At 49.0% G+C, this 27,170-nt stretch overlaps 1 protein-coding gene across 2 annotated transcripts in view; it reads left to right on the top strand.

The window, feature by feature from the left end:
* MAPRE3 (microtubule associated protein RP/EB family member 3) overlaps positions 1-25,063 on the top strand; it is a 47,653-nt gene extending 22,590 nt beyond the window's left edge. The window contains exons 2-7 of one of the 2 annotated variants that reach the window (XM_022574252.3): positions 20,044-20,171; positions 21,227-21,372; positions 21,967-22,168; positions 23,456-23,610; positions 23,737-23,889; positions 24,131-25,063. In XM_022574252.3, coding sequence (XP_022429960.1) covers positions 20,051-20,171; positions 21,227-21,372; positions 21,967-22,168; positions 23,456-23,610; positions 23,737-23,889; positions 24,131-24,199 — 846 coding nt within the window. In that variant the 5' untranslated portion in view covers positions 20,044-20,050 and the 3' untranslated portion in view covers positions 24,200-25,063. The remainder of the gene's footprint in view (positions 1-20,043; positions 20,172-21,226; positions 21,373-21,966; positions 22,169-23,455; positions 23,611-23,736; positions 23,890-24,130) is intronic. The other variant, XM_022574253.3, reaches the window with a different exon arrangement.
* Positions 25,064-27,170: the final 2,107 nt, after the last annotated feature.

Below are 27,170 nucleotides of genomic sequence, written 5' to 3'. Positions count from 1 at the left end.
TTTCCTTTTTAAGCTCTTCACCCGAGGAACAGAAAATATCTGGAAAAAAATATCTAGTGAAGAACTAGCTCTTACTTTCCAGTGAATTTTCAGGAGGGAAAAGACAAGCCCACTAGCAGGCAAATTAAAGTTGTGAAGTGAGCATTTAAAACATTTTTATTCTACTGTGAACAATAGATATGTGGGACCAAAATGTATAATACATGATATGCGATCCCTGACTTCAAGGCACATATGTTTGGGAAAATATTGGGGAAAAATTAAATGACAATATAAAGGATAGATTGGTACCTTAAATGTTGTGTGGCAGGCCACATATATACTTAATCACCAAATGAATTACGTAAACTCATAAAATTCATTAAATATAGAGGGGTAAGGAATTGCCAAAGGCTAGAGTGGTCAGAGAAGACAGAGTAATACAATCAGCATCTATTGGAAGGGACCTTAAGAGGTCACCTCAAAATAAAAGCTCACCTAGTCCAGCCTTCACTCTGGTTCTTGACCTTGCTAGACGTCCCCAAAGGGTGTCATCCAGCTTCAAAACTTGCCATGATGGGACCTTACCCCTTTCTGGGATAGCCATGCTGCCTTTAGCTCCGCTGGAAAAATTTTTCTTCAGTTGGTCAAAATCTGTCTTTTTGTACCTCCAGCACTTTGGTCACAATTACATCCCTTGTGGCCACAGAGAAGTCTAATTCTCAGTCTTCCCCGGGTAGCTCTTCAAGTCATTACAGATAGTTCTTGGGTCAGCCTGAGTTTTTCTTCCATCTCTAAACTAAACCGCCAGTTTCTCCATCAGATCCTCACATGACCTGGATTTGAGTATATTCACTGCATCCATTATCATGGTCACTCTCCTTCAAACATACCCCTGCTCGTGAATGTTATTCTAAAAGTTTGCTTCCCAGAGCTGAATTCAGTATTCTAGGTGTGGTCTGACAAGCCCAGAGGGGAGCAATACTTTTTTCATCCTAGAAGAAGGACTTTATAATCAGATATCTGGCTTCAAACCAGCTCTGTTCCTACCAGCTATGTTACATCAGGCAAGTTACTTAAGCTCTCTGAGTCTCCGTTTAGATCTACTAATACCTGAGAACATACCATGTGCTGGGCACCATACTAGGGATGCAGAGACTTGAGCCCAGCCCTCAAGAAGTTCATAGTGAAGTGGAAGAAAAAGATATGATAAGTATTGTCTATGTTAGAAGTACACCTACACGTATTACAGAAACACCTAGAAGGCCAGGCCAACCTAACTCAGCCCAGCGGAAGGGGGTGAGAATCAGGGAATTGACACTTGAGATGAATCTGGAGGTTAGGCTGGCATTTTCCAGGTGAAAATCAGTGGCAAGGAAGGGAAGGCATTTCCAACAGAAGAAAAGTATGAGCAAAAAGCACCAAAGTCTGACTCAGCCTGGTATGGTGTCTTAGAGCTGGAACGTAGAGCGGGAAGGGGACATGATGGTGCGAAGGGAGGCTGGAGAGGCAGACAGGTGCCCGTCGTGGGAAACGTGATGGAGGGCAGGGGAAGACATTGGATCTGGGGTTGCTTTAATGGTAGTCTGCAAAGTAGTGGGTATGAAGCCCAGAAAATGGAGCTGATGATACCCTTAGCCCAGTCATACTCCCCATGTTGTGAGGAGTAAGTGAGGTAAATAAAATGCACAGCAGGGTCAGGGCCATGACGGGCTCAGTCAGTGGGGTGCTCTTCCCCAGCCTCTGCCACTGTTGCCTTTTGTCAGCCCCATCACAGTGGCAACTCACACGGAGCTCTCATCAGTTCAAACCCCATAAGTGTTTGCAGATCCTTAGGTCCCCTGCCACATTGCTTCCTGCCATTTGGTTTTCAAGATCAAAATGTAGAACCTCATGTGTATTTCTTTGGAATGGTATAGCCCCTTGCCATAGGCCATCACAGCAATCTGGTATCCTGATTCTATCAGCCAGTGGTTGCGGAAGTGGTGGAACATAAGCCTCATCTTAAAAGGAAGAAGGCATCCAGGTATGAATCAGGGCTGGCAGGGCTTCAGTATTAGGAAGAGTGGTGGCAGGAGAGCACCAGTCTGAGGCTGAGGGTCTAAGGAATGGAGAAGGCAAAGAAAAGAACAGGAGGGAAGGAGTGGAGTGAAATTGTGAACACCAGCGCAAGAAGTTTAGTCTCTATCCTATAGACTATATAGGTGTAAAGGGCCACTGGAGGTTTGGTGTGGGGGGGAGGCAAGGATTCAAAGCGGTGTTTTTAGAAAGTTTGTCCTGCAATGAGGGGTAAGAAAGTTTAATGGAGACTACAGTCAGGAATACCGTCAAGTCACAAAGTGACAATTTGGACAAGGAGGATGTCAGTGATAATGGAAGGGATGAGATGGATGAGAAAAATCAATGACTTGACAACTTGGCCATAATGGGAGAGATAGGATTAGATCCAAATACATTTTTTTTTTTTTTTTTTGCGGTACGTGGGCCTCTCACTGTTGTGGCCTCTCCCGTTGCGGATCCGGACGCGCAGGCCCAGCGGCCATGGCTCACGGGCCCAGCCGCTCCGCGGCATGTGGGATCCTCCCAGACCGGGGCACGAACCCGCGTCCCCTGCATCGGCAGGCGGACTCTCAACCACTGAGCCACCAGGGAAGCCCTATTTAATATCTTTATTGGAGTATAATTGCTTTACAATGGTGTGTTAGTTTCTGCTTTATAACAAAGTGAATCAGCTATACATATACATATATCCCCGTATCTCCCTGCTTTTTTTAAAAACTATATTTTATTGAGTTTTTTTCTTGTCATAAAAGTTATACATATTCACTGTAAAAAATTTAGAAAATCCAGATAACTCCAAAGAAGAAAATCAAAATCCCCTGTAACCCCACTATCGGACAGAACCAAAATTATTATTTAAGAATATACCCTCACATTATTCTTCTATGCCTGTGGGTATATTTCTGCTCTGTAACACTTTCCCCCAATTTAATGTATTGTAAACATCTTTCCATGTCTTTCAGTTGGGATTATGTTTTGGTACAAGTAACAGCAAACCCTAACCCAAACCAACAGTGGCTTAAACAAATTATAGGGGTATTTTCCTCACATGCCAGGAGTCTGGAAGTAGGAGATACAGGCAGGGAGAACAGCTCAAGGACGTCATCAAGGACACTCCAGCTCCTTAGCTTGTTGGGTGTTACCTTATGTCTCCAGGTGGCTCTTAGTTGTAAGAGAGGCTGGGAAGCAAGTATTTCATTTTTCTGACCTCTCTAGTGGAGAAAGGCGGGGGAAAATGCTGTTGGGAGTGGGTGCTGAGTCAGCCAGCCAACGGTGCCAAAGAGGCGCTACATATTCTTCTACAACATTGTTTTCTTAAGCAGCTGCATAGTTTAGATGTTCCATGATTTGTTTAACAATTCATTGTTGTTGATCATTTCACTTGTTTCCAGTTTTTCATTATTATAAATATGCTTCTATGTATTAAAGCTTTATATATAGCCATAATTGTTGCTACAGTATAAAATTCCTTAATTCTCTAAGTAGAATTAAGGTCCAAAAGTATGTAAAAATGTAAAGGCTTTTAATATATTTTTTGGCCAAATTGCCCTTCAAAAAGATTGTACCGAATTACACTCTCACCACAGTACAATTCCCTGCACCCTCAACAACAGGTTTTTGTTTGTTTGTCATTAAGCTATTATCCTATGACCATTATGCGGATTTAACTTAGTACTAGCCCTGACCAGACTGAAGTGCCCTGAAGCCTCTGGGAACCCAGAGGAGGGACACTGAGAACCTCAGCCAGCCCCCACCCTTCCCCATCCCTGCCCAGAGGTGCAGGTCTGCAGGGCGTCCTGTGCTTCCAGGTGGCAGGTGCGAGTCCTCGTCCTGGCAGGCATTGCAGAGGACTCGTGATGTTTCTGGTGAGCATGTACGTCGCTCATCTACCTTTATTTTGAAAGTCCTTTCTGCCACTGTGGAGTCATCGTCATTTGTCCCGTCTTAGCCCTAAGGCAAGGCCCTCCTGGCCTGCCTGGGACTGAGGTGCTTCTGGGAGCTGGCCTCTTGAAACAAGGCTCCCCCCACCCCCGCATCCGGATGTGCCTCAGGTAAGGTAGCCTTACAGACCTACTTCACTCTGTAACAGAGGGAAGGCCGAGAAGACGGTATTGGTAGATTCTTGGGAGGTATTTTAATCCTATTAAGCTGCTTTGGGGACATGCTGCAGTTTCCTGGGGAGGCGGCCAGAAAAGTAAATTATCCCTGCACATCCCTTTGAAATAATTATTAACTAGTCAGCAGTTAGCCACTGCGCACAGTCCTTCTCCTCAAATGAGGAGTCCTCTAGGGGTGAGAGGATTCCTCTGGCCAAGTCATGTCTGTGCACACAGTAGGTGCTTAAATACTCATATGTGTAGGCATAGATTCGTGTGTGAACAAATGAGTGACTGATGAACCCCAGTGAGTCTGTGCTCAGTGCAGGAGCAGAGGCCAGGCCCTAGCACCACACCACCACCATCCAAAATAAGAAAAAGAAGAGGAAAACACAGGCAGGACACTCTATGACGGAAGTCACAGCAAGATCCTTTCTGACCCACCTCCCAGAGAAACGGAAATAACAACAAAAATAAACAAATGGGACCTAATGAAACTTAAAAGCTTTTGCACAGCAAAGGAAACCATAAACAAGACGAAAAGATAACCCTCAGAATGGGAGAAAATATTTGCAAATGAAGCAACTGACAAAGGATTAATCTCCGAAATATACAAGCAGCTCAATATCAAAAAAACAACCCAATTCAAAAATGGGCAGAAGACCTAAATAGACATTTCTCCAAAGAAGATATACAGATTGCCAACAAACACATGAAGAATGCTCAACGTCACTAATCGTTAGAGAAATGCAAATCAAAACTACATTGAGGTATCACCTCACACCGGTCAGAATGGCCATCATCAAAAAATCTACAAACAATAAATGTTGGAGAGGGTGTGGAGAAAAGGGAACCCTCTTGCACTGGTGGTGGGAATGTAAATTGATACAGCCACTGTGGAGGACAGTATGGAGGTTCCTTAAAAAACTAAAAATAGAACTAAACTACCATACGACCCAGCAATCCCACTACTGGGCATATACCCTGAGGAAACCATAATTCAAAAGGAGTCATGAAAAAAAAAAAAAAAAAAGGAGTCATGTACCGCAATGTTCATTGCAGCTCTATTTACAATAGCCAGGACATGGAAGCAACCTAAATGTCCATCATCGGATGAATGGATAAAGAAGATGTGGCACATATATACAATGGCATATTACTCAGCCATAAAAAGAAACAAAATTGAGTTATTTGTAGTGAGGTGGATGGACCTCGAGTCTGTGATACAGAGTGAAGTAAGTCAGAAAGAGAAAAACAAATACCGTATGCTAACACATATATATGGAATCTAAAAAAAAAAAAAAAAGGTTCTGAAGAACCTAGGAGCAGGACAGGAATAAAGACGCAGATGTAGAGAATGGACTTGAGGACACGGGGAGGGGGAACGGTAAGCTGGGACGAAGTGAGAGAGTGGCATGGACATATATACACTACCAAATGTAAAATAGATAGCTAGTGGGAAGCAGCCACATAGCACAGGGAGATCAGCCCAGTGCTTTGTGACCGCCTAGAGGGGTGGGATAGGGAGGGTGGGAGCGAGAGGGAAGAGGGAGGAGATATGGGGATATACGTATATGTATAGCTGATTCACTTTGTTATAAAGCAGAAACTAACATACCATTGTAAAGCAATTATACTCCAATAAAGATGTTTAAGAAAAAAAAACTATTCAGAGGAAAAATAAAAAGATAAGAAAAAGAAAACACCAGAATTGTGATTCCAGGAAGGAAACGCTAAGGATTCTATTTAAGCGGTCCCTTCACGACCTTACCCTGACCTCCAGAGAGGCTGCACGCAGAGTGTGAGAAGCAGTATCCTGAGGAAACTGAGCTCTCTGCGAGCTTTCCTTTGAAGGCGTGGTTTGAGGCTACCGTCAGTTACTACCACCGTGAGGGGAGAGAAGGGAAGAGAATGTTATGTACGTGTGAGATCTGGAAAAACCTTCAGCGTTACAAGAAAAGAAAGCAACCCTGATTCCCCATTAGTGGCCAAGCTTTTGGTTCTTAGATCAAGGCCCAGTTTTTCTCCTTCTTGAATTATCCAACAGTCTCTTTTTCCTAGAGTGGAAACCAATAGGCCAAAATGACCTCATTGAGAACAAGACATCTAAAAGTAGAGCAGCAGGATTCAAAGTATTACTCCAGTGACTAGAAATATGTGGGAGAGAAAGTAATAGGATTTCACTGGGGGTAAGCCTGCCTATTGAGAAACGTTGTGTATTTTCAGTGAGCTACAAACATTGTACAGCATGAAGGACCATCAAATTTAAAGGACACCTTAAAACCAAGTGGACAAAAGCCCCCACTAGCTTAGCCGCTAGGACTAATTCCCTTCAGAGAGCTAAGTAGGCCTTGCCGCAGTCAAGAGAGACTGCAGTAGACTTGATGTCTGATGAGTCCCATGAAATTGACTCATAACGTCAACAGTTTATCCAGATCTCACACACAGGGACAGACATGTTTATGGTAATTAGGTGGGCCCAGAGTGGGAGGTTGCTGAAGGGCTGATTTAACTCACAAAAGGCCTCTTCATGTTGAGATTCCCAGGGAAGGGACTGGTATACCAAGGACTTGATTAAGTTATAAATGTGATAATTTCAGAAAAGTTGGAAAGTTTTGAATGGCCTATAATCAGAAGTAAAGGATTTACCTCCTTGGGATAAATCATGCCTGGGTAATGAACTTTACTTTGACAAAATTGTAACTTCTCTTTAAAAACCGTATGCCCTTGGGGACTTCCCTGGTGGCCCAGTGGTTAAGACTCCGTGCTTCTACTGCAGGGGTCACAGGTTCGATCCCTGGTAAGGGAACTAAGATCCCGCATGTCGCGTGGAGCGGCCACAAAAACAAAAACAAACACAAACTTATGTCCTTTCTGAAAGAAAATAATAGCTAGAAACAGCCTTAGAGCTTCCCTCATCTTTGGGATACGACAAAAGGTCATCCACATAAAGAATCATGGGGAAATTTAAGGTCCTTGAGGCTGTGGTTGAGGACTTGTGAAAGTAGGAATAGCCTCAGATCTTTTGGCCATAACAGTCCAGTTATACTGTTGATTTTCCCAGAAGGAGGCAAACACATGTTGACTATTTTGGTCTAAAGGAACACTAAAGAAAGCAGAACATGAACCTATGACTGTAAAATATGCAACCTCAGGAGGCACTAGAGATAAAAGAGTATTTGGTTCTGGTCAGGGAATGACTATTCTATTTATGGCCTCAAGGTCCTGAGTAAATCTGTATCCCCACACCTTGGGTAGGGTTATTACGAGGACTTGTTCAAGATATGATGTGTCCTTTCTCTATTATGCCTTTGACTATTTATTTTAGTCTTTCTTTAGCTTCTGATTTAAGAAGGTTTTGTGCAAGTTTGGGTAGAAATTTAGACAGGTCATTCTGAACCTTAATGGATTCAGCCTCAATAATCCTGCAAACGCTTGATGTTTGAAACTTTGTTCCCCTTTCATTTTAAAGCGCCTCTCAATTTTGTTCAGCTTGAAGGCTGCCTGAACTGGCCACTATGATTCTAAAGCATGCTTGCTGAAATTATGCCACCTAGAAAGATAAATTCACACACTTGGGTTACAGTATAAATGCCTGTAAGAAGCAGGAGCCTGGGCTGGAGGGGCACAAGCTTAGGTTTAAACTGAGACAAACCCATAATTTTTGGAATCGTCAGTCCGAAGCGTTGCTTGTGTACCTGTGTTTTCTCAACCCCCTCCCCAACCTAATGCCTGGGTCTCCCACCTACAAAACCCACTCAGATTTGTAGTTCCAGAGGACAGAAAAGTATGGAGAGATCTCTGCCAGAGCCAGACTGTCATGGACAAAGCAAGAGAAGATTGAGGAAGGTTCTCACAGGGTTTTTTGTAATTGCCAAAAACTGGAAACAACCCAGATGTCCTTCAGTGGGTGAATGGATAAACCGTGGCATATCCATACTTGTACCATTGTTTGGACTACTATGCAGCAATAAAAAAGAATTATTAATCCGTGCAACAACTTGGATGGAACTCGAAGGTATTATGCTAAGAAAAAAAAAGCTGATCTCAAAAGGTTGTTGTATGATCCCATTTCTGTAACATTCTTAAAATTACAAAATTATAGTGATAGAAAACATATCTTTGGTTACCAGGGATTAGAGTAGGAGGAGGGCATGGCTATAAAGGGGTAGCATGAGGGAGTTTCTCTGAGGTTATAGAATAGTCTGTGCCCTAGCAGAGCGGTGATTACATGAATCTGTACATGTGATAAAATTTCATAGACTGGACCACAACAACACAAAATAAGGGTGAGTGTAAAAATTGATGAAATCCAAATGAGGTCTGTAGCTTAGTCAATAACGTACCCATGTCAATCTCCTGGCCTTAACAATTGTTATGTAAGATGTTATTGGGGAAGCTGGATGGGGATATGTGGGAATTCTTTGTCCTATTTTGCAGTTGTGAGTCTAAAATTATTTCAAAATAAAAAGTTTACGAAAATTTGGAGGGGCACTGATTTCTGCAAGCAGCACTTAGGAATCTCTTCAGTTCTTACTGGAAAAGATAATATAAACTAAAGCCTCAAGAGTTATCAATTTAATGCAGTTTCTAAGCATTGTAATTTCATTTTCTATATTTTTGATTTGGAAATTACACTCAGCTACTATTTTAACTATAGTAGTGTTACAAATATTTTTGTATTGTTACAGATATATACATGGGGGAAAACATCCCTTGCTGAGTTTCCCCCAGGATGGAATAACTCCCAGCTGCCTTACAGAGCTCTCGGTTGTAGCTTCTGTCTACCTTTAACCACATCTCCTTCTGCCCGCAACATGCATTCTGGGGTGAACTATTTGTAATCCTCTCCTTCCTCCCAGTCTGTTCCTCTATCCTTTTGACTCTTATTTGCTTGATGAGCTTTTCCTTCAAGACCCAGCTCAAACTATGCTTCCTCTAGAAGCCGTCCCTGACCCAGGAAGCAGAGCTGCCCAGCAGCATGCCCTTCCTGCATCTGGGGTTGTAGTGTAATGTGTCGCCCTTTGGTTATTATGTTCACTTGTCTAACTCCCACCCTAGTCTGCGAACTCCTCAAGGGGCCAGACTGGGTCCCTTTCCTTTCCTTAGGCCCCATGCCTGGCTCAGTGCCTGGAACACACACTCCATAAACGGTGATCAATGAGTAAGTGAATCTGAGGCTCTGGAAAGTCCTTAGTAACAAATTTTGTTTATTCTACCCTTCCTTAATAATTGTCAACAAAACTAAAGACCAAAAGGGGATTTGACTAACCACAGTTAAACAACAGTATATTAATATTTAAAACATTTTCCAAACATTCAACTTAGTCAAGACTTTATTATATTAAAATTTGTTCCCATTCTTTCTTTTTGTTCATGACACCATGTTGTAAAAAGCTTTAGTAAGACCATGAGGTTGCACTCATGAGCCTCCTTAGACAGATACGATCTAGAATTTAAGGATAGGACGTGAATTTTCCAGATTTTACTGAAAGAAGCGAGGTGTTCTCCACCTCGCAAGCCGTCACTCTCTAGTCCACCTGCAGTGCTGCAGCGGACCCAGTGGCCTTGGTGACGACCCCCTGATTTCCCTCCTCCGCATCCTCTCGGGCAAATGATCCGGGACTCTGTAATTGTCTGCAGGTCTAGCTTCTGTCCTCACACTCCAACAAAACGACTCAGAGTTTCATCATTTCTTTTTGCACGATCTAATGACCATTTCTCTATCCAAGGTCTGGTAACTTCATTAAACAGGGCAGGTAACCTCCTCCTTGAAATTGGCCCCTCCCTTGGCTCCTGGGACACCGCATACCTCTCCCATTTCCTCTCTTGATTGCATCCTCTAACATTCCTCTAAGATTTAATCATTGGTCTCATGCTCATTTTTCAAATGAAAGTAATAATAAACATGTTTCCCAAGTCCCAAATTTGCCATATTCTCTTCACTGCTTTCTGTTGTCCTGTCATCTATAAAGGCCTAAATTAGGTGCCACCTACCCCCAGAAGCCATCTAACTACTGAGGCCCCACTCATCCTTTACACTCTCCTGGAGCACTTAAAAGCCAAATACCCTTGCACAAGTTAGTACTTCATATATTCTCTTGGAACTATAAAACAAGGAAATCTCTTATTTTATGAATTACTCTTATTTCTTCAACCAAACAAAGGCTCCTTAAGGAGAAGACCCATGACTTAAAATCATCCCATGTCCTCATGGTGCTTTGTGGGGTGCTTAGCACATTATGGTAGTGGTCAGTAAGCACTTGCTGAGTGACATTAGAGCAATGTTTCAGTAGCTTGGAAAGAGAAATATGAAGAAGAAAAACCGGGACTTCCCTGGTGGCGCAGTGGTTGAGAATCCGCCTGCCAACGCAGGGGACATGGGTTCGAGCCCTGGTCCGGGAAGATCCCACATGCCGCAGAGCAACTAAGTCCATGAACCACAACTACTGAGCCTGTGCTCTAGAGCCCGCAAGCCACAACTGCTGAGCCCACGAGCCACAACTACTGAAGCCCGTGTGCCTAGAGCCCGTGCTCTGCAACAAGAGAAGCCGCTGCAATGAGAAAAAGCCCGCGCACCACAACGAAGAGTAGCCCCTGCTCACAGCAGCTAGAGAAAGCCCACGTGCAGCAACGAAGACCCAATGCAGCCAAAAATAAATAAATAAAAATGAAAAAGACTCAAAATTAGAAAGAGCACTATGGTCTTTGGCACACGGTGACTGTCAGAAGAAACAGCTCCTGACTGGGTTGTGGCAGGTCATCCTGCAGATCAGCTGGAACCCCATTCAAGGATCGGACTGAGGTCGTGGCTTTGGGACCAGCCTGCTCTGCAGGGTCTTGACTCCTGCTACCCAGGTCTGGGGTCAAGGGAAAGAACAGTTGAGGAGGTCTAGTCTGGTGATTTGCTAAACCGTTTCCTATGCTAGGACCATAAGGTTCACGGTGCAGTCACTGGTAACAGGAAAGGCAGTTATAGCTCTCATCAGGAGAGGTGCAGCTGCTGGCCATTCTGCAGCCTGCGGCTTCCAGCATGGTCCTCAAAACCAAATCTCCACATCCTGTGGCCGGGAAGAGCTTCTCGAGACCATCCAGCTCCTTCCCAGATACCTAGGACTGTACTTAGAGCTAGGCATTATATTCCTTATTAAATCGTAAATAAGGCTGCGTAACTCTGAAAGCTCACATTCTAATATTTAATAACCTTGTCACTGGCCTAAATCTAATTTTGGCTTTTTGTTTTTAAGCCTTCAGTGGAACTCTGCCTTCCACAAATATGTCTTGAAAATAATTCGGGGACCCTTGGTCTTCTCTAATTCTTTGGTTCCTAGAAGAACTCCCTGCAGTTCCCAGGTGTCTACCCTCTGCGCCCAACGGCTATGAGGGAAACACCAGGTCTTTTGGTCCTGCAGGGGGTGTTGGGCATGCCTCAAGCAGGCTCCTTTAAGAATACCAGATCTCCAGTCAGACAACTTGGCTTTAAATCCTCGCTCTAACATTTCCTAGCTGCTTGACTTTGGGCCTCAGTCTCCTCATCTATAAAAAGGGGACAAACCAGTCCGCATTTCATAGAGCTGTTACGAGGACTAGGTGAGTCATGTATACAAAGCGCTGAGCAGAGGCCGGCACACAGCAAGTACTCGGTCAGCGTTATCAGCATTACTGAGGCAGACACCGAGAATCCAAGGGCACCTGTTTGAGAAGCAGGCGCCCAACACACATCCAGCTTCAGGCCTCCGAGACTGTAGAACACCAGTCTGAGAGGGAGACAGACTACAGAACTGTGCTTTTTCTGCCCCTTCTGCCTGGGGACTGCCATCTGGGCTTCCTGAAGCTGGGCCTCTAACCACGATCCTTCCCCAACTCCAGATTTCCCATATATTCTGCTTTGTAGATGCATCCTACCGGCCAGGAAAACTGGAACAGATGCTGTGGGATCAGAGGAGAGAGAACTCTGATGAGCTTGCCAAAACGTTTCCCACTCCTGACACGGGGCTATGCCCGTTGTCACTGGGCTACCCCTTCCTGCCCGGGCCCAGGGGGGCTGAAGTCACCTGTTGGGAAAATCTGCAAAATTGTTACTCCTTGCCCCGCTTGGTCACACATCCAGATTATTCTGGGGTTGCATGGGGGCAATATGTGCAGGCAGGGATGAATGGTTCTGAGAGACTGGAAGAGCCCTGCCGGCGGGTCACAAAGCCCTGGCGGACGCAACCAATCACCTTCTTCTCATGGCTGACCAAAGACCTGACTCACAGGGAGGCTCAGACTCCCAAAGCTGAATTTAAAAAGTGGAGATGGGGCAGGTGGAGTAGTTCCGCAGCTGGTGGGGAACCAGCGCACGCCTACTCCAGCAGATCTAGGACAGGGATCTGGACGGTGTAAGTTCAGGTAGGGACTGGAGCTTCTCCAGGATTCTTTTCTCACAACACTTTTAGGTCATGTCGCTCTTCCCTAAGATCCTGAACCCTGCCGAGGTCCCAGCCACTGGAGTCTTGAACGTGTCCTGCTGAACACGATGTAAACTCTGAAGAGGCAGATCTGGATCATGCTGCCATGCCCCCTTGTAGCTATTGTCCCGGGGAAGGAGTCCTCTGGGGAGTCCTGGCCAGATTGCTCTATCTGGTCATAGAGGGTTAATGGAAACCCGGGAGGGGAGTAAACAGAACTCCTCACTTGCTAAAATTAATCCATTTTTAGTAGGATCCGTGTCGGTGGGCAGGTAGAATGTTAAACCTTTCTTTCCAAAGGTTCTCTACTGGACATCTTTAAGTTCCACAAACACCTACTTTTTAAGTCAACAAACTTCCACGATGGGAGCTGCCATCAAAACAAGGCTACCAGCAGCAGGCTCCTGGAGCTGTGCAGTGTGGGGAAGCGAGGCTTAATGGTAGAACATGTGGCTTGGCCGTGGGCTCAGCCACCAACTGCCTGTGAGACTTTGAGCAAGTAGTTTGAAGTATCCAAGCCTCAGTTTTCAAGCCTGAAGAATCAGAATGATTCTCTTGAGCACGGGATTGCTGTGGGGTTAATGAGGGACCCCGTCGGTGGGAACCAGAGGTTAATCCTCTCTCCACGTTGCGGGCTGAACAACCTTCATGACAGGCAGAGGATGACTGATGTGTCTGACTCATGTTCTTCCCAGCACCCTGGAAAGCTCCCCACAGAGTTCCGGTCAGGGTTCTGAGCAGGGGGAGAGCAGGGGCAGGCGTGGCTTTTGGTTGTGACCCTCTGGCAGCTATGCTGGAGCTCTGGTGCCCATTTCTTTCCTTAATTAGTACTGGCTCAGGGCCCCGGATGCAATAAAATATTGCTGAATGAACGAATGAATGAATGAATGGGAGAGGCTGAACTGCAGTGTGGGGTTTCAGGTGGCAGGTGGGCTCAGAAAGTGTGGTTTTCTGGCCACATTCCCTATCTGTTGACCCCAAGGAGCAGGAGAGTAGAAAGCTGGCTGCACCTGCTGGCCACACACAACCAGATGCGGCACACGGATGCAGCATGAAGCCCCTGGATGCTCAGCAGGAGATTGAAAAACACCTCTTCCTCTGATGCAAGGAAAAGAGAAACTATATAACATGGCGATATAGCTGCCGGACTCCTCAGAGCAGGGCTTTGGGGTGGATCTGAGAGCAGAGCTCGGTACCTGTTGGGAGGATGCCCCAGTCGGACTGGCTCTCAGTCCGGCTCTGTGCACACCGCCGGGGAGGGGATTGCTGGCCCATCTGCGGCCTGAACATAAAGAGAGGGGGGGACTGCAGCGGCCGCTGGGACATGTGGGGAAAAGAACGTTTGTGTCTGTGGCACTAGTGGGCCTGGTGTCTCCTTACTGATCCTTCATGCTTCAAAAGCAGTTCTGGTCTTGGGGGGCACATTCAAGCCATGTCACTTTATGTTCCTTTCAAATGATGTTTCTTCAGCCCGTGTGGCTGACAGCTGTCATCTGGCCAAGTGGCATGTGCTCCCCTCCTCTGAAACTGGAGTCTATGAATCATTCAGCCTACTTTCCCTCAACCCCAGGCCCAGCCCTTCTCTGCTCTCAGAGCCCCTCCCCCACCACAGCCAATCCACCAGTTTTATTTCCATGCCTTTTTGACAGACTGCTCATTTAATACTCTAACCTTTCCACCAGCAAGTCTACCTAACAATGTCCAGAACAAACCTGACAAGGTTCAACATTTGTGTCTCTGTCCTCTCTTGTGCAGACTCTCATTCTGCGCGTCCCTGAGACTCGACTCTACCTGCCCCCCCCCGCAGGCGATGGTCGTTCCCCCTCAGTGGGGACGTGCACGGGAGGGGTACGTTCAGGCCTGCCCACCTTCCAATAGCTTCTCTCCTGGTCTGCCATGGTGGTTGAAGTTCCCACCATGAATGCTACTCTTGTGGATTATAGCATTTGTCTCCCAAAAGCCTTAGTTATCATCTCAATTTCGAATATGAGGAGATGAAGGCTCTGGGTGCAGCCACTTGCTCAGACTCAAGATCAACCACTGGCAAGGCCAGAGCATGAACCCAGGCCATCTGCACCCAAACCCTTCGCTCCTCCCACACCATGGCACCAGGGAAGGAAGAGCGACTTGATTTTGCACAGCTCTAGTGCAGGATGACTTGCTCTGATTTAGGCCACTGAGCATTAAGAGAAAGGAAAGGAAGTGTCACAGGGACGGGGTTGGAAGACCCTGCTATTGTAGCCCTTGGAACAGAGCCTGCCTCCTCTGGGTGGTTGCCTACCATTCTCTCAGGGGAGGTGAAGCAGCCCTTGGTTACAGGTGTAGTCAGCTTTAAGAGTTGTCTCAGACATTGTCTCTGCTGGATTTGGAGGTAACTGGTCCACTTAGGGCTAGATGCTTGGGCAAATGCTTTATATGCCTCCTCCACCCCCAGAAGCTGCTCTGATTTGAATCGAGGCCTGAGTCAACCCCCAATACAGTAAGTCATCAGAAGTTGGACCCGTTGATGAGTTTAACTTATGGCTTTGGGGAAGCGGGAGGTTGGTTTAGTTGAGTCCAGAATCTTAGAGTAGGCCTAATGCCCTAGGGCACTCCAGCTGGTTCAGTTCTCAGAGGACACCTGGGTCAGGAACAAGGACTCCACTCAAGCCCGTGCCCTGACACCACCAGGTTTTGACCAAACCAGGCTTCCTCTTTGAGGGACATGGTCAAAGTTAGGGGCTCTCCCTTTTCTAAACTGAGCTAGGGAGAGAGGGATTTGGGGATGGGAGAAACTTTTAAAGGAGTCTTTGCCCAGGACCTGGGTGCCACCTGCTGGCCATAATTTAGTTGTATTTATAGGGCCAAATCTGGGAGAGGAAAATTAAAAGGGCATCCTGCCCTCCCCACCATGATGAGGAATAAGGGAACTAGGAGGCTGGTTTCTTCGTGACCGCCGCCCCCCCCAGCAAGTGTGACTGAGAATCCTTGCAGAGACCCCCCCAGGTGTCTTGGATGAGTCCTCCTGAGCCAAAATGGACCTCAGCTGGGCCAGAGGGTAGCATCACCTGAAAGAACCAGAGCCAGTCGCAAGTGGAGACAAAGCTCTGCTCCACGTTATCAACTGCCCACTCACACCCACTTCCCCAAAAGCGCCACAGGAGGTAAAAAGCATAATTGCTGGTTTGGCCCTGAGAGGAGCCATTTTTTTCCAGCTTTCTCCTTACAGGCACTGTTGGCTCTTTGGGGACCCTAGATTCAGACTAATCAAAGGTGTGGAAAATGCCCTTCCATCATCAGGCACGGACAGAGCTGGGAATTTCTGGCCAAGCTGAGAAGATTTGGGCATTTTTCCAGTACCTGTGTAGCTTTTGGTGACTCTTAGGGCCCTGATAGCAAGGTCTTTAGTTGTGTTCTGGAAGGGAGACTGGAGATTTTTCATACGTACCAAGGAGGAAAATAGCCAACGCTGTACCCCAGGGAGGTCGCAAAACACCCCAATATCCCAGCCTGTGCCATTGCAATGCAGGCCAGGCAATCCCAGCCAAGCACATGCATCAGATGAGGACTTTGGTTCTAATACCTTGTTGTGCACCAGGAGGAGTTTTTAAATTATATAGATATAAAATAACTATAAAATATATAGCTACACACGCACATATATATAGATATAACACTAAATATATTATACGGTCAGCCCTCCGTATTCGTGGGTTCCATAGTCATGAATTCAACCAACCATAGATGGAAAATATTTGAAAAAAAAATTCCAGAAAGTTCCAAAAAGTAAAACTTGCATTTGCCATGAACCAGCAACTATTTACATAGTGTTTACATTGTATTAGGTATTATAAATACTCTAGAGGTGACTTAAAGTATACAGGAGGATGTGCATAGGTTATTTGCAAATACCATGCCATTTTACATAAGGGACTTGAGCATCCACAGAGTTTGCTATCCACGGTGGTCCTGGAACAAATCTCCCATGGACACTGAGAGCCAACTATACTATACATTATATATAAATAGATTGGTATATATCATATGTAGTGTATCATATATAGTTATACATACTATATATGAATATGTACTATGTTATATATAAATATATATTAATGTATATTTATATAGTGTGTTATATATAATTGCATATATACTATGTAATAATATACATGATGTGGTTATATATAATATTTAGAGAGGCTAGGGAACCACAGGAAGGCTGCCCTCAGGTTAGAAGACCCTTGAAGCTCAAATGATTTCAGTCAGAAACTGGAGGATTAGTTTAGACTAGGACCGGTGCCTCTGCTTTTCTTCAATAATCAGCACTTGAAACTCACACACAGTAAACAGGAAAAAAATCCCTAAAGTGGCTCAGGAATTCCCAGGGCCAACCTAAGACCACCCTACACCTCCCAGAACCACCCCTGACCAGCCCAGACTCTGTACCCCAGGAGCACAGGGACAGAGCAGCCCCCAAGACCTCATGGAGAAATGAGTCCCAAAGCCTGTGGTAGGCCAGTATCCAGAATGGCTTGTCCCCTCTGCACTGAGATCCCACAGGCCTCTGCAGACCCCCGAAGGCCTGGCAGGTTCTGACCATTCTTATTGGGGCCGTTCAAATCCATTCTCCAGCTGTGCATGCTCTCTCCTTCCTGGCTTTCTGTAGCACCTACCGTTTTCACCACACTTTGGGGCATTTGGTTATACTGTCCTCCTGTGTGTTGGTCTCCCCAGCGAGACTATAAGCTCCTTGACGACAAGGGCAAATCTTTCTGTTTCTCAGAGTCCCTAACTAAATACTCATCAAAATACAATGCACTTGTCTTGACCCTACCCATCTGCCTGTCTAATCAAGTCTGGTGTCCAGGCGCTCCTGCCACGCCTGCTGAGGTTACTTTAGGTGAGCTTCCTGGAAATTAAGAACGCTCTCCTAACTCTAGTCTCTGTGATTGTCATTCACTGAGAATTGATCTAGAACCCCAACGTGAATGAAACAGCCTGGCCATTGAGTTTACAGTCAGGTGGAAGGGACAGACAAGAGAATGTGATCAACGCCATGATTGAGTAAGCTCAGGGTGACAGAGAGACACAGATGAAGGCCATGTCTCCCTGCACAGGGGCTCAGAGAATGCGTCTTGGAGGAGATGGAGCCCAAGCTGAGTCCAGAAGGTTGAGTAGGGGAGGGAGGGTCCCGGCCAGAAGGTGATAAAAGATGGTTCAGAAAGAGGAGAAAAGGTGAGGAGGTGTCACTTAGTCATTCAACAAATTTGCTGAATACCTTGCCTGTGACAGGCCTAGAAACACCACTACTGGCTTTGAGATGCTTACTGATGAGGGAGGCAGGCATTTCAGCAAGTCCAGTGGTTAGTGCAAGGGTCAGGTTACAGGGCGGTGGCTCAAAACCACTGTGTAAGAGGGGACTCAAGTGCAGTCAAAATTACCCTCAGAAATCTCTGGAATTGTCAGCTCCTGAGTCCTTAGAAGCTCCCAAGATGATAATTTTTGTTGCTCTTGGCTTTTTGGCTCTGTCTGGCTTCCCTTTCCCTGGGCAATGAACGACAAGGTCTATTTTTAAGAGGAGGAAGGAGGACTAAGAATAAACAAGAGGGTTTCTTGATTTTTCTTCAAAAAATTTATTGAAGTTAAATGTGCATCTAGCGAGGTTCCATTATATATACTTGGGGTGAGGCCATGGGGGAGCACAGCCTAGCAGATACCAACTGAGCCTCTTCTCTAAAGCAGCTTCTCTAATTTAACTGTGCCTGTAGACGCTCTTGGTCAAGTACAGTTTCTGACTCAGTAGATGTAGGGCGAGGCTCAAGAATTAGAATTTCTAACTTGAAATTTCTAACAAGCTGGTGCCCACAGAGCACCAACGCTGCTCCAGGAACCACAGTTTGAGAACCTCTAGAGCAGAGAATGAGTGGACTTCGGGGGTGGCGGCTGCATTCCAGGCAGAGGGTGAGCAGAGAGCTGCCCATGGCTCCCAGTTGGGGGATCAAAGTAGAAGACAGGGCTGGAGAGGGAGGGCTCATTGAAGAGCTTCATAAGTGATGGGGAGGGGGTCACATTATAAGAGCAGATGCCCACAGGGGACCCGGAAGTGGGCTGGGTGCATTCTTCCTTCAGGGGGACAATCTGCGTGTTAAACCTAAATATTCTTCACTCCAGAAATATGTACTCTCACAATTGGTGAAATACGCAGTCCTATTTCTCCATTTATGATAAAGACCTAGTTACAAGAAACATTTCCCTCTCTCTTAACAGTGCAAGTCAGTAATAACAACTGACACTTGACCTCTGCGTGGGGATGGGGGAGGGTAAGGAGGTGCTTACACCCACTGGCGGGGGGGGGGGCGGGGGGGAGAAGGGGGGGTAGGGGCGTGGCCAGGGCTGCTTTCACATAGATTCTGACCGCAGCAGTGTCAGGGATGGACTAGGGGGAGGGAGTGCCTGGGGGCTGGAAGGCCCCCTAGGAGGCTTCTGCTAGCCTTGGCTGGAGAGAATGGATACAGAAACCCCAAGGCAGCAGGAGGCGAGGCGAAGAGCAGGACACACTGGGAAGGCAGAAGAGCCGGGCTCACTGAATGATGGGCTCTGAGCATGAGGGGGAGTAGGCTGTCTGGGACGACCCCACAGGTTTCCAGTGTGGGTGACTGGGTGCCTGGTGGTGACCTTCACTGGGATAACGAATACAAGAGCAGAAGCATGTGTTGAGGGAAGTTTCTGGATAAGCGGAATTTAGGTGCCTGTGGATGGGCCAGCAGGCCACAGGGATTATAGGGCATGAAGTCGGAGCAGAGGCGAAGGTTAGTCAGCTTTCTAGAACCCAAATCTGGTCAAGTACTGTCTGCTTAAAATCCTCTAATGGCTTCCCTTGTTTAAACAGGGAGTCCAGACTCCTCCTCATGGTAACCAAAGCCCATCGCTACCAGCCCCTTCCAGTCTCGTTGTGCCACACCCCAACACAGACACCCGCTCCCCAGGCCTGCTGAACAGCTCAGAGTCCCGGAATAAGCCATGCCTTTGTTCTTGATAGTCCTGGGGCCTGCACTGCCCTTCTACCCCATCCCCTGTATGTTCAGAAAATTCGTACCCCTTTCAGGCTGCTCTGAAGTCTTCGCTGACCCTGTCAAGCAGAAGAGATCCCTCCCTTCTTTGTGCCATCCCTGAACTTTGCATGTGCTGCTTTTCCTGCCCTGTCACTCCCTGCTGTGGGGATTTGCCTGTCTGTAAACTCCTTGGAGGTAGAGACCACATCTGACTTCACCACTTCTTAGTGCAGGTCTAGCATATAGTAGACACTCACCAAATGTTTCAAGAGTGAATGAGTACCCCTTCTCCAAGAGGTAAACTGCTGGCCTGGAGGAAGATGCTTCTCGTTTCCCCAGAGACCCTCCAGCTCCCCCTCCTTCGGGCTCAAGAACAGCACAAGGCCCCCAGGGTCTTACCTTGCCTTTCTTCTTTCTTTACAGCTGGGGTATGGCCGTCAATGTGTACTCCACGTCTGTGACCAGTGAGAATCTGAGTCGCCATGATATGCTCGCATGGGTCAATGACTCCCTGCACCTCAACTATACCAAGATAGAGCAGCTCTGCTCAGGTGGGAGGCTGGGAATCGGGGGGAAGTGGGCCCTGCTGGGGGGACAAAGGGGGGTAGGCAGGAGGCAGAACAGCCACAGCGGACAGCAGAGCTTGTAACTGGGATTAAGGAGGAGTGCTGCAGAGCCCTCAACTAGCCAAAGTGTTTGGAGTTGGAGTAAGGAAATAGGGGTCTACGTGGGATGGAAAGAGTAAAAAGCAAAGAGCAGGGGCTTCCCTGGTGGCACAGTGGTTAAGAATCCGCCTGCCAATGCAGGGGGACACGGGTTGGAGCCCTGGCCGGGAAGGCCCCACATGCCATGGAGCAACTAAGCCTGTGCACCACAACTACTGCGCCTGCACTCTAGAGCCCGCGAGCCTCAACTACGGAGCCCATGTGCCACAGCTACTGAAGCCTGTGCACCTAGAGCCCGTGCTCCGCAACAAGAGAAGCCACCGCAATGAGAAGCCCGTGCACTGCAACGAAGAGTAGCCCCCGCTCACCGCAACTAGAGAAAGCCCGCACGTACCAACAAAGACCCAATGCAGCCAAAAATAAATAAGTTTATTTTTAAAAAAAAAAAACAACCCACAGCTTCCTAAGGAGAGGTTAGGTTACTGTGTTAAAAAAAAAAAAAAAAAAAAGCGAAGAGCAGGAGAGGCACAGTAAAGGGCTGCAGAAGGGGAGCAGCAGTGGGGACAGACAGTGAAGCCAGAGGTCACGTGCACCAGGTCCAGCCTAGCCACTTCGGGGGGGGAGGGTCCAAATCTCAGCTCTTCTTGTAGTGCAACCCTGGACAAGTCACCACACCTCTCTAGGTTTCAGTTTTTCCATCCATGAATGGAGATGACATCAGCTATCTAACCAGGGTTGCGGTTAGGATTAAAGCCCATACATGCAGTGTTTGATATGGTGCTGGTACATAATTGCATCACTGAATGGTAATTGCTCTCACCCTTGGGAAGTCTGGCCCCAGCTCTGGGAACAGAGAGAGAGAAGAGGAGACGGAGAGGTTTGGGGGAGTGGCCCCAGTTGGCCTGGGGAAGTGAAAACGAGCATCTTGTGTTTCTCCACAGGGGCAGCTTACTGCCAGTTCATGGACATGCTCTTCCCTGGCTGTGTGCACTTGAGGAAGGTGAAGTTCCAGGCCAAGCTGGAGCATGAATATATTCACAACTTCAAGGTGCTGCAAGCAGCATTCAAGAAGATGGGTGTTGATAAAGTAGGTGCCTGCGCTCTGAGGGGCCCCGAGGAGCTGTGTGACCCTGGGAAAGAAGATGGCCCGCCAGCCAGGGCAGCAGGGGCTGTTGGGGTCAATCCAGTTCTCACGCCTCTCTCCACCCCAACTCTCCAGGGGGAATGTTCCCCCAGCTCCAGGCTCAGTGGAAAACTCCACAACTTTTGACATCCCATCCTGATGACATTCCTGTCCCTTTCTCCTCTCCGGACCCTACACCCCAGCACTTGAGCCTCGGTATATTGGTCCTATTAAGTTCCTCCTCTGTAAGGCCCAAGAAAAGTCTCTTGGCTCACTCGACTGCCTCAACGGCCCAGGACCCTGGTTCCAGCAGCCCTCACCCCACATGCAGGCACAGCACCAAGGGATGTCTCCCCACACACTTCCTCCTGTGCCTGGAGGAAAGGGCCTGCAGCCTACCCATCTGCTCTGGTGGCACGGGAGGGGGGCCAGGTGGAGAAGGTGGAGGATGCTGCAGCCCAGGGGCTGGCTTTCCTGAGAGCAGTGGCCCTCTCACAGAGAAAGGCAGCCCTGCAGCAGCAGGAGGTTAAAGTTCTCTGCTTATGTCGTCTATTTCAGATCATTCCTGTAGAAAAATTAGTGAAAGGAAAATTCCAAGATAATTTTGAGTTTATTCAGTGGTTTAAGAAATTCTTTGACGCAAACTATGATGGAAAGGATTACAACCCTCTGCTGGCGCGGCAGGGCCAGGACGTAGCACCACCTCCTAATCCAGGTGATCAGATCTTCAACAAATCCAAGAAACTCATTGGCACAGCAGGTAATGTGCCCGAGCTGGGGGAGGGAGTGTGGGGGGCCGGGCCGGAAGGGCTCTACAGCCAGGAGCGGCCCCTGGGCCACCGGCCCGGCCCTGCCAGCCTAGAGGAGACTGTTATCACGGAGTTCAGATGACGCCGCCTGCTGCCCGCTTAGACCAGGGGGAGTCACAGTAGGGAGGAGAGGGCTCCAGAGACTGCTACAAAAGGAGAGCCACCGGCACCGGCCAAGGTGACAGCTGGTGATGGGAGGCCCCGGGGCACTTCCCTCTGTAGCCCGAGCTAACTCCTCTGCCTCAAGATGATGGGGCAGCCCCTGGCTTGGTTCCTCTGTCCAGGTCCATCCAGGCCAAGGGCCTGGGCCGGCACTACAGACACTTCTTGCCCTCTGCCCACTTGACTCCCCGGGGATGGGAGTTGGCCAAGCTTGACCATATCGTCCCCCATTTCCAAAATCCCACAGCCCTAAGTCCTCAAGAGATGAGTCTCTGGAAACGAGGCTTTGTCTGGGTTCCAGAGGAGAAGGGGAAAAAGCAACAGGGCCTTTGGGGGATGGGAAGGTTGGCGAGAGCAGAGGCGCAGCCCCGCACGCGTCTGAACCCGTCATAGCAGAGCGGCTCCTCTGTGTGTGCTGCTGCCCGCCTGGGGCTGCCCCCACTCCTCTGCTTGCTTTGCATCAGAAGCTCTGTCCTGGGAGCCGCCATAGCTGGACAATAAGTGGCCACAGCATGCCGGGTGTGCAGGGGAGGAGTGGGGTCCCTGAATCAGGCCCAGCAGAGGGCCCAGAGGCCATCCTGAGGCAGGGAGCCCAGAGGGGCAGGGGCAGGCTTCTGTGGTCTCCTCCAGAAGGCACCCCCGGGGAGGATGGCTGTGGGCTGGGGTATCTGTTAGCAAAGACCCAGCGAGACCCTGTGCCAGCTGCTTTTCCCCAGGCCCAGGCTGTCAGTGCAAGAGGGCCCTAAACCCTCAAGCCCCACTCCCCAAATTCGCCATCCCAGTTCCCTCCTCTCCCCCTCAGGCCAGCTCTCCTCCCTGCCTACACCTTACACTTTCTTTAGTTCCCTGTAGAGCCTGCTCTCCCAGGCTTGCCAGAGGGCTGCCCCGCTGCTGTGGTGTCACGTGTGGCCGTGGCTTGAGGCCTAGATGTAGATGCCCATCCTGAGAGGGAGAGGTGGGGAGGGCGAGAGTGCCTGCCTTTCGCATGGGCCTGCCCCGCAGTCACACCAGGCTGTCTCGTGCCACGTGAGCTGTGGGCTCACGCAGCCCCGATCTGACTTTTCTCCTCTGGGCAGTTCCACAGAGGACGTCCCCCACAGGCCCCAAAAATATGCAGACCTCCGGCCGGCTGAGCAACGTGGCTCCACCCTGCATCCTCCGGAAGAATCCTCCATCAGCCCGAAATGGTGGCCATGAGACCGATGCCCAGATTCTTGAACTCAACCAGCAGGTGAGTGGCGTGGACACTGGCAGCTGAGAAAGCCCCGCCACAAAAGCCAGGCCCCTGGGGCGTCAGGGCGGGAAGGGAGTCCGAGGCAGGCGTCTCTGGCTTGAACACCACCTTCTCCCCGAGCAGCTATTGGATTTGAAGCTGACAGTGGATGGGCTGGAGAAGGAGCGCGACTTCTACTTCAGCAAACTCCGGGACATTGAGCTCATCTGCCAGGAGCACGAAAGCGAGAACAGCCCTGTCATCTCGGGCATCATCAGCATTCTCTATGCCACCGAGGTGAGTCCCGCCAGTGCCTGCTGAGCCTCCCGCGCTCCCGCCGGGCCCTCACACCAGAAGGGGCCTTGGAGAACGTGGGCCGATGAGGGCAGCCAGCCGAAGTCACCAGCCCAAGGTCTCACGGGGCGTGAGCAGGGCAAGTAGGACAGGAACCTGGGCCCTGGCTCCCAAGCTACCCTCAGGAGTCCGCACCCTCAGCCTGCCTGCCTGGCTCACCTCCTGTCTCCCTTCCACCCTCCAGGAAGGATTTGCACCCCCGGAGGACGATGAGATCGAGGAACACCAACAGGAAGACCAGGACGAGTACTGAGGGCGGCTCCAGCCCTGGCTGACTGCACGGTTGCCGTGCCCCTCACCCCGCTCCCATGCCCACATTATAATCCTTCCCTGACAGCCAGCTGGCCGGGTGCTTTGTGTCAGTGCCGTGGCCCTGGGGAGCCTGGCGAGCAGGGCTTGGGGGGTGGGGGGCAGGTGAGCAGGTAGAGGCCCCTCCTCCTGTGGCAGAGGCCCAGTTGGGCAGGATCCCTGCCCACTCCCCACCCCTATTTATTTCCATGGTCTCTGTGCTGTGTCGGCCAACACTTCCCAGGGGGCTGCTGCCACCCACCCCAGCCAGCCGCCTGCTCCCCTGACAGCCAGCAGCTGTATATTTGACAAAGTCATTGGTATATTTTTACTTACTGGATTTTCCTTGCACTTTACCTGTTCTTTTCCCAGGGCTGACAGCACGGGCTCTGGGGCAGCGTGTCTGGCTTGGCCTCCCTTCCCCGTTGCCAGGGCTGTGGCAGGACTCACCGATTCTTATTTATTTTGTCTTTTGACTTCCCAGTAGTTGAGGGAAAGGCTGATGTCAGGAGAGGGATAGGGTGACTGGGGAGGGGGTGCCTTAGGCCCCGGTGGTCAGGGAGAGTGAGGGGAGCACGTGAGGGATGAAAATGACCTCCTGGCACCAGGCTTGCCCACCCTCGGCCCCCTGACCCCAGCACCGAAGCCCAGCACTGCCCCGAGGCCCCCAGCCACTCCCCCTGCAGCTTGGTTCATACCACACATTCTCTGCCTGGACCCTCCTGTACGTCTGCCTCCCCTCTGCCCGCCTCCCCAACCCCTGCCCCTCGGGCCACCCAGCCTGCATACGTGTTCACTTTTATTTAAATAAACTTGTGTGGTAAAAGTCCATACCACGTCTCCCTCCGCTGAGCCACAGCCTGGCTCTAGGCGCTCTTCTCCTGAGCGACCCCGTCTCCAGAGGCGATGGCCATGGAGCACAGCACCCCTGCCGTCCTCCCTCGGGCCCAGAAACCACCACTGGCTTAGCCTCAAGAGCCCAGCTCTGACCTAGCCCCCATCTCCCAACGCTGATGCCCGGGCTTTAAGGGCTTGCCATTCCCTGAAGAGGAACAAAGTTCAGGGCCATGGCTGTGATGATGGGCAGCCCAGTAAAGCAGCTGTGGGGTAACAGGGGGGCCTGGCTGAGAGGTGCTTTGTTTCAGTCCCCTTTGGGCCAGTATGACTGCATATTGTCCCCCACCCTTGTCAAAGCTCATACGCCCCACAACAGTGATCCAGCTGCGGACAAGGGCTCATGTGACAGAGCTGAGTGGGCTACAAAGAGCAACGGCTCTAAGAACTGAAGCCCAGAAGGAAAGCAATGTCCAAGGGGTTCCTTCCACAGAACAGGCTCTAACGGGAGCCGAGAACTCTGTCACATCCTCCGTACAGCCCTGCAATCCTGGTGTGTGCCGGCCAAGGGCCATGATAACCAGTGTCCCGGAGGCCCCGAGGGCGCTGAAATGCATGTGGATACCGGGCCCATTCAAACAGAGCCTTGGCTGTCATCTAGAATAGTCCTGCATTTACTGATGAAAGGACTGAGAACAACATGTGACATGGCTTGCTCAAGGTGGTAAAAAACTAGACTAGAACTGAGACCTCCTGACTCAGGGTTCAGGGCTCACTTACAAAGACCACAGAGGTGTGACCTCCAGAACGTTCCTCTAGCTTCAGACTAGCCCTGGTAGATGTTTCCTTGCCATCCTGAGTATGCCTGAGATACTACGGGGATTGTGTTTCTTCCATGGCCCTGCTCCATGACCCTCCTCCCAGACTGCCACCACTTCTCAGATGACTCCAGTTATAAGCCTGAAATAAGCAAACTGTGTCTGTTCGCTCCTCATTCACTTCAATTCCTCCGTTTGTCTCCCACCCCCACGCACAGAGACTTCTGATCTTATTCTGCTTTTCTTCTCCAACAATTCCCTGCCTGCATTTATTTATCATTATGATTTTTAATTCCTGTGCCTAATTTTAAAAGGCTTTCCCCCCCCACCATTCCAGGTAGATATAGTAAAAGATAAGGTAGTTTCCCTGCGTTGCCCAATGTTCATTTTCAGGCCGAGACCTCACCCTGCTGGTTAAGTGGGTGTGGTAGACAGAATAACACCTCCCCCAAGATGTCCACGTCATAATCCCCAGAACCTATGGCTATGTTAGGTTACATGGTGAAGGGGAATTAAGCTGCAGATGGAATTAAATTGCTAATCAGTTGACCTTAAAATAGGGAGAGTGTCCTGGATTATCCAGGTGGGCCCAATGTAATTGCAGGGGTCCACAAAATTGGGGCAGGGGGCAGGAGGTCAGAGTGATGCAATCTGAGGAGGACGTGACCCGCCGTTGCTGACTTTGAAGATGGAAGGGAGCTATGAGCGAAGGAATTCGGTCAGCCTCTAGAGGCTGGGAAAGGCAAAGAAACTCTCCCCTAGAGCCTCCACAATGGACCACTGCCCTGCAGACACCATATTTAGCCCAGTGAGACCCTGACAGACTTCCCCTTCCGGAACTGTAAGATTAGAAGTGTGTGTTGTTTTAAGCCAGTAAGTTTGTGGCAATGTGTTACAGCAGCAATAGCAAACTACCACAGTGGGTCAAACTGCTTCAGTGAGCTCACTCTTCTTCTCGCCTCCACACTGGACACCCACCCGTCCTCCTCTTTTGATTCTTCCCTCAAACCCCATGGGTACCTGCCTAAGCCCACCTCCATGGCTAGTGTCTAAGGCTGCTCTTTGAACCCCCAGAGCTCAAGGATGTGAAGCCACTGCCTCCTTCCCAATGTCTGCAACATTTAAGATGGTGAACCATAATTTTCTGTTTACACAGTTGTCTCCCACACAAGCTTCGAGTTCCTCTCAAGCAAGTGAGGTGTGTCCTCTAGGTCCACCTAGCACCGTGCTAGGTGCTTAGGTAGAGAAGAAGGTGCTTAGGAAATGCTACTGGATAAGTAAGTG

Source organism: Delphinapterus leucas, chromosome 13 (assembly GCF_059928025.1).
Source record: "Delphinapterus leucas isolate spDelLeu-1000000601 "Yukka" chromosome 13, BTC_Dleu_Yukka2, whole genome shotgun sequence".
NCBI classification, from domain to species: Eukaryota; Metazoa; Chordata; class Mammalia; order Artiodactyla; family Monodontidae; genus Delphinapterus; species Delphinapterus leucas.
The sequence above is the reverse complement of the archived record's forward strand: the minus strand, read 5'-3'. Positions and strand labels throughout refer to the sequence as shown.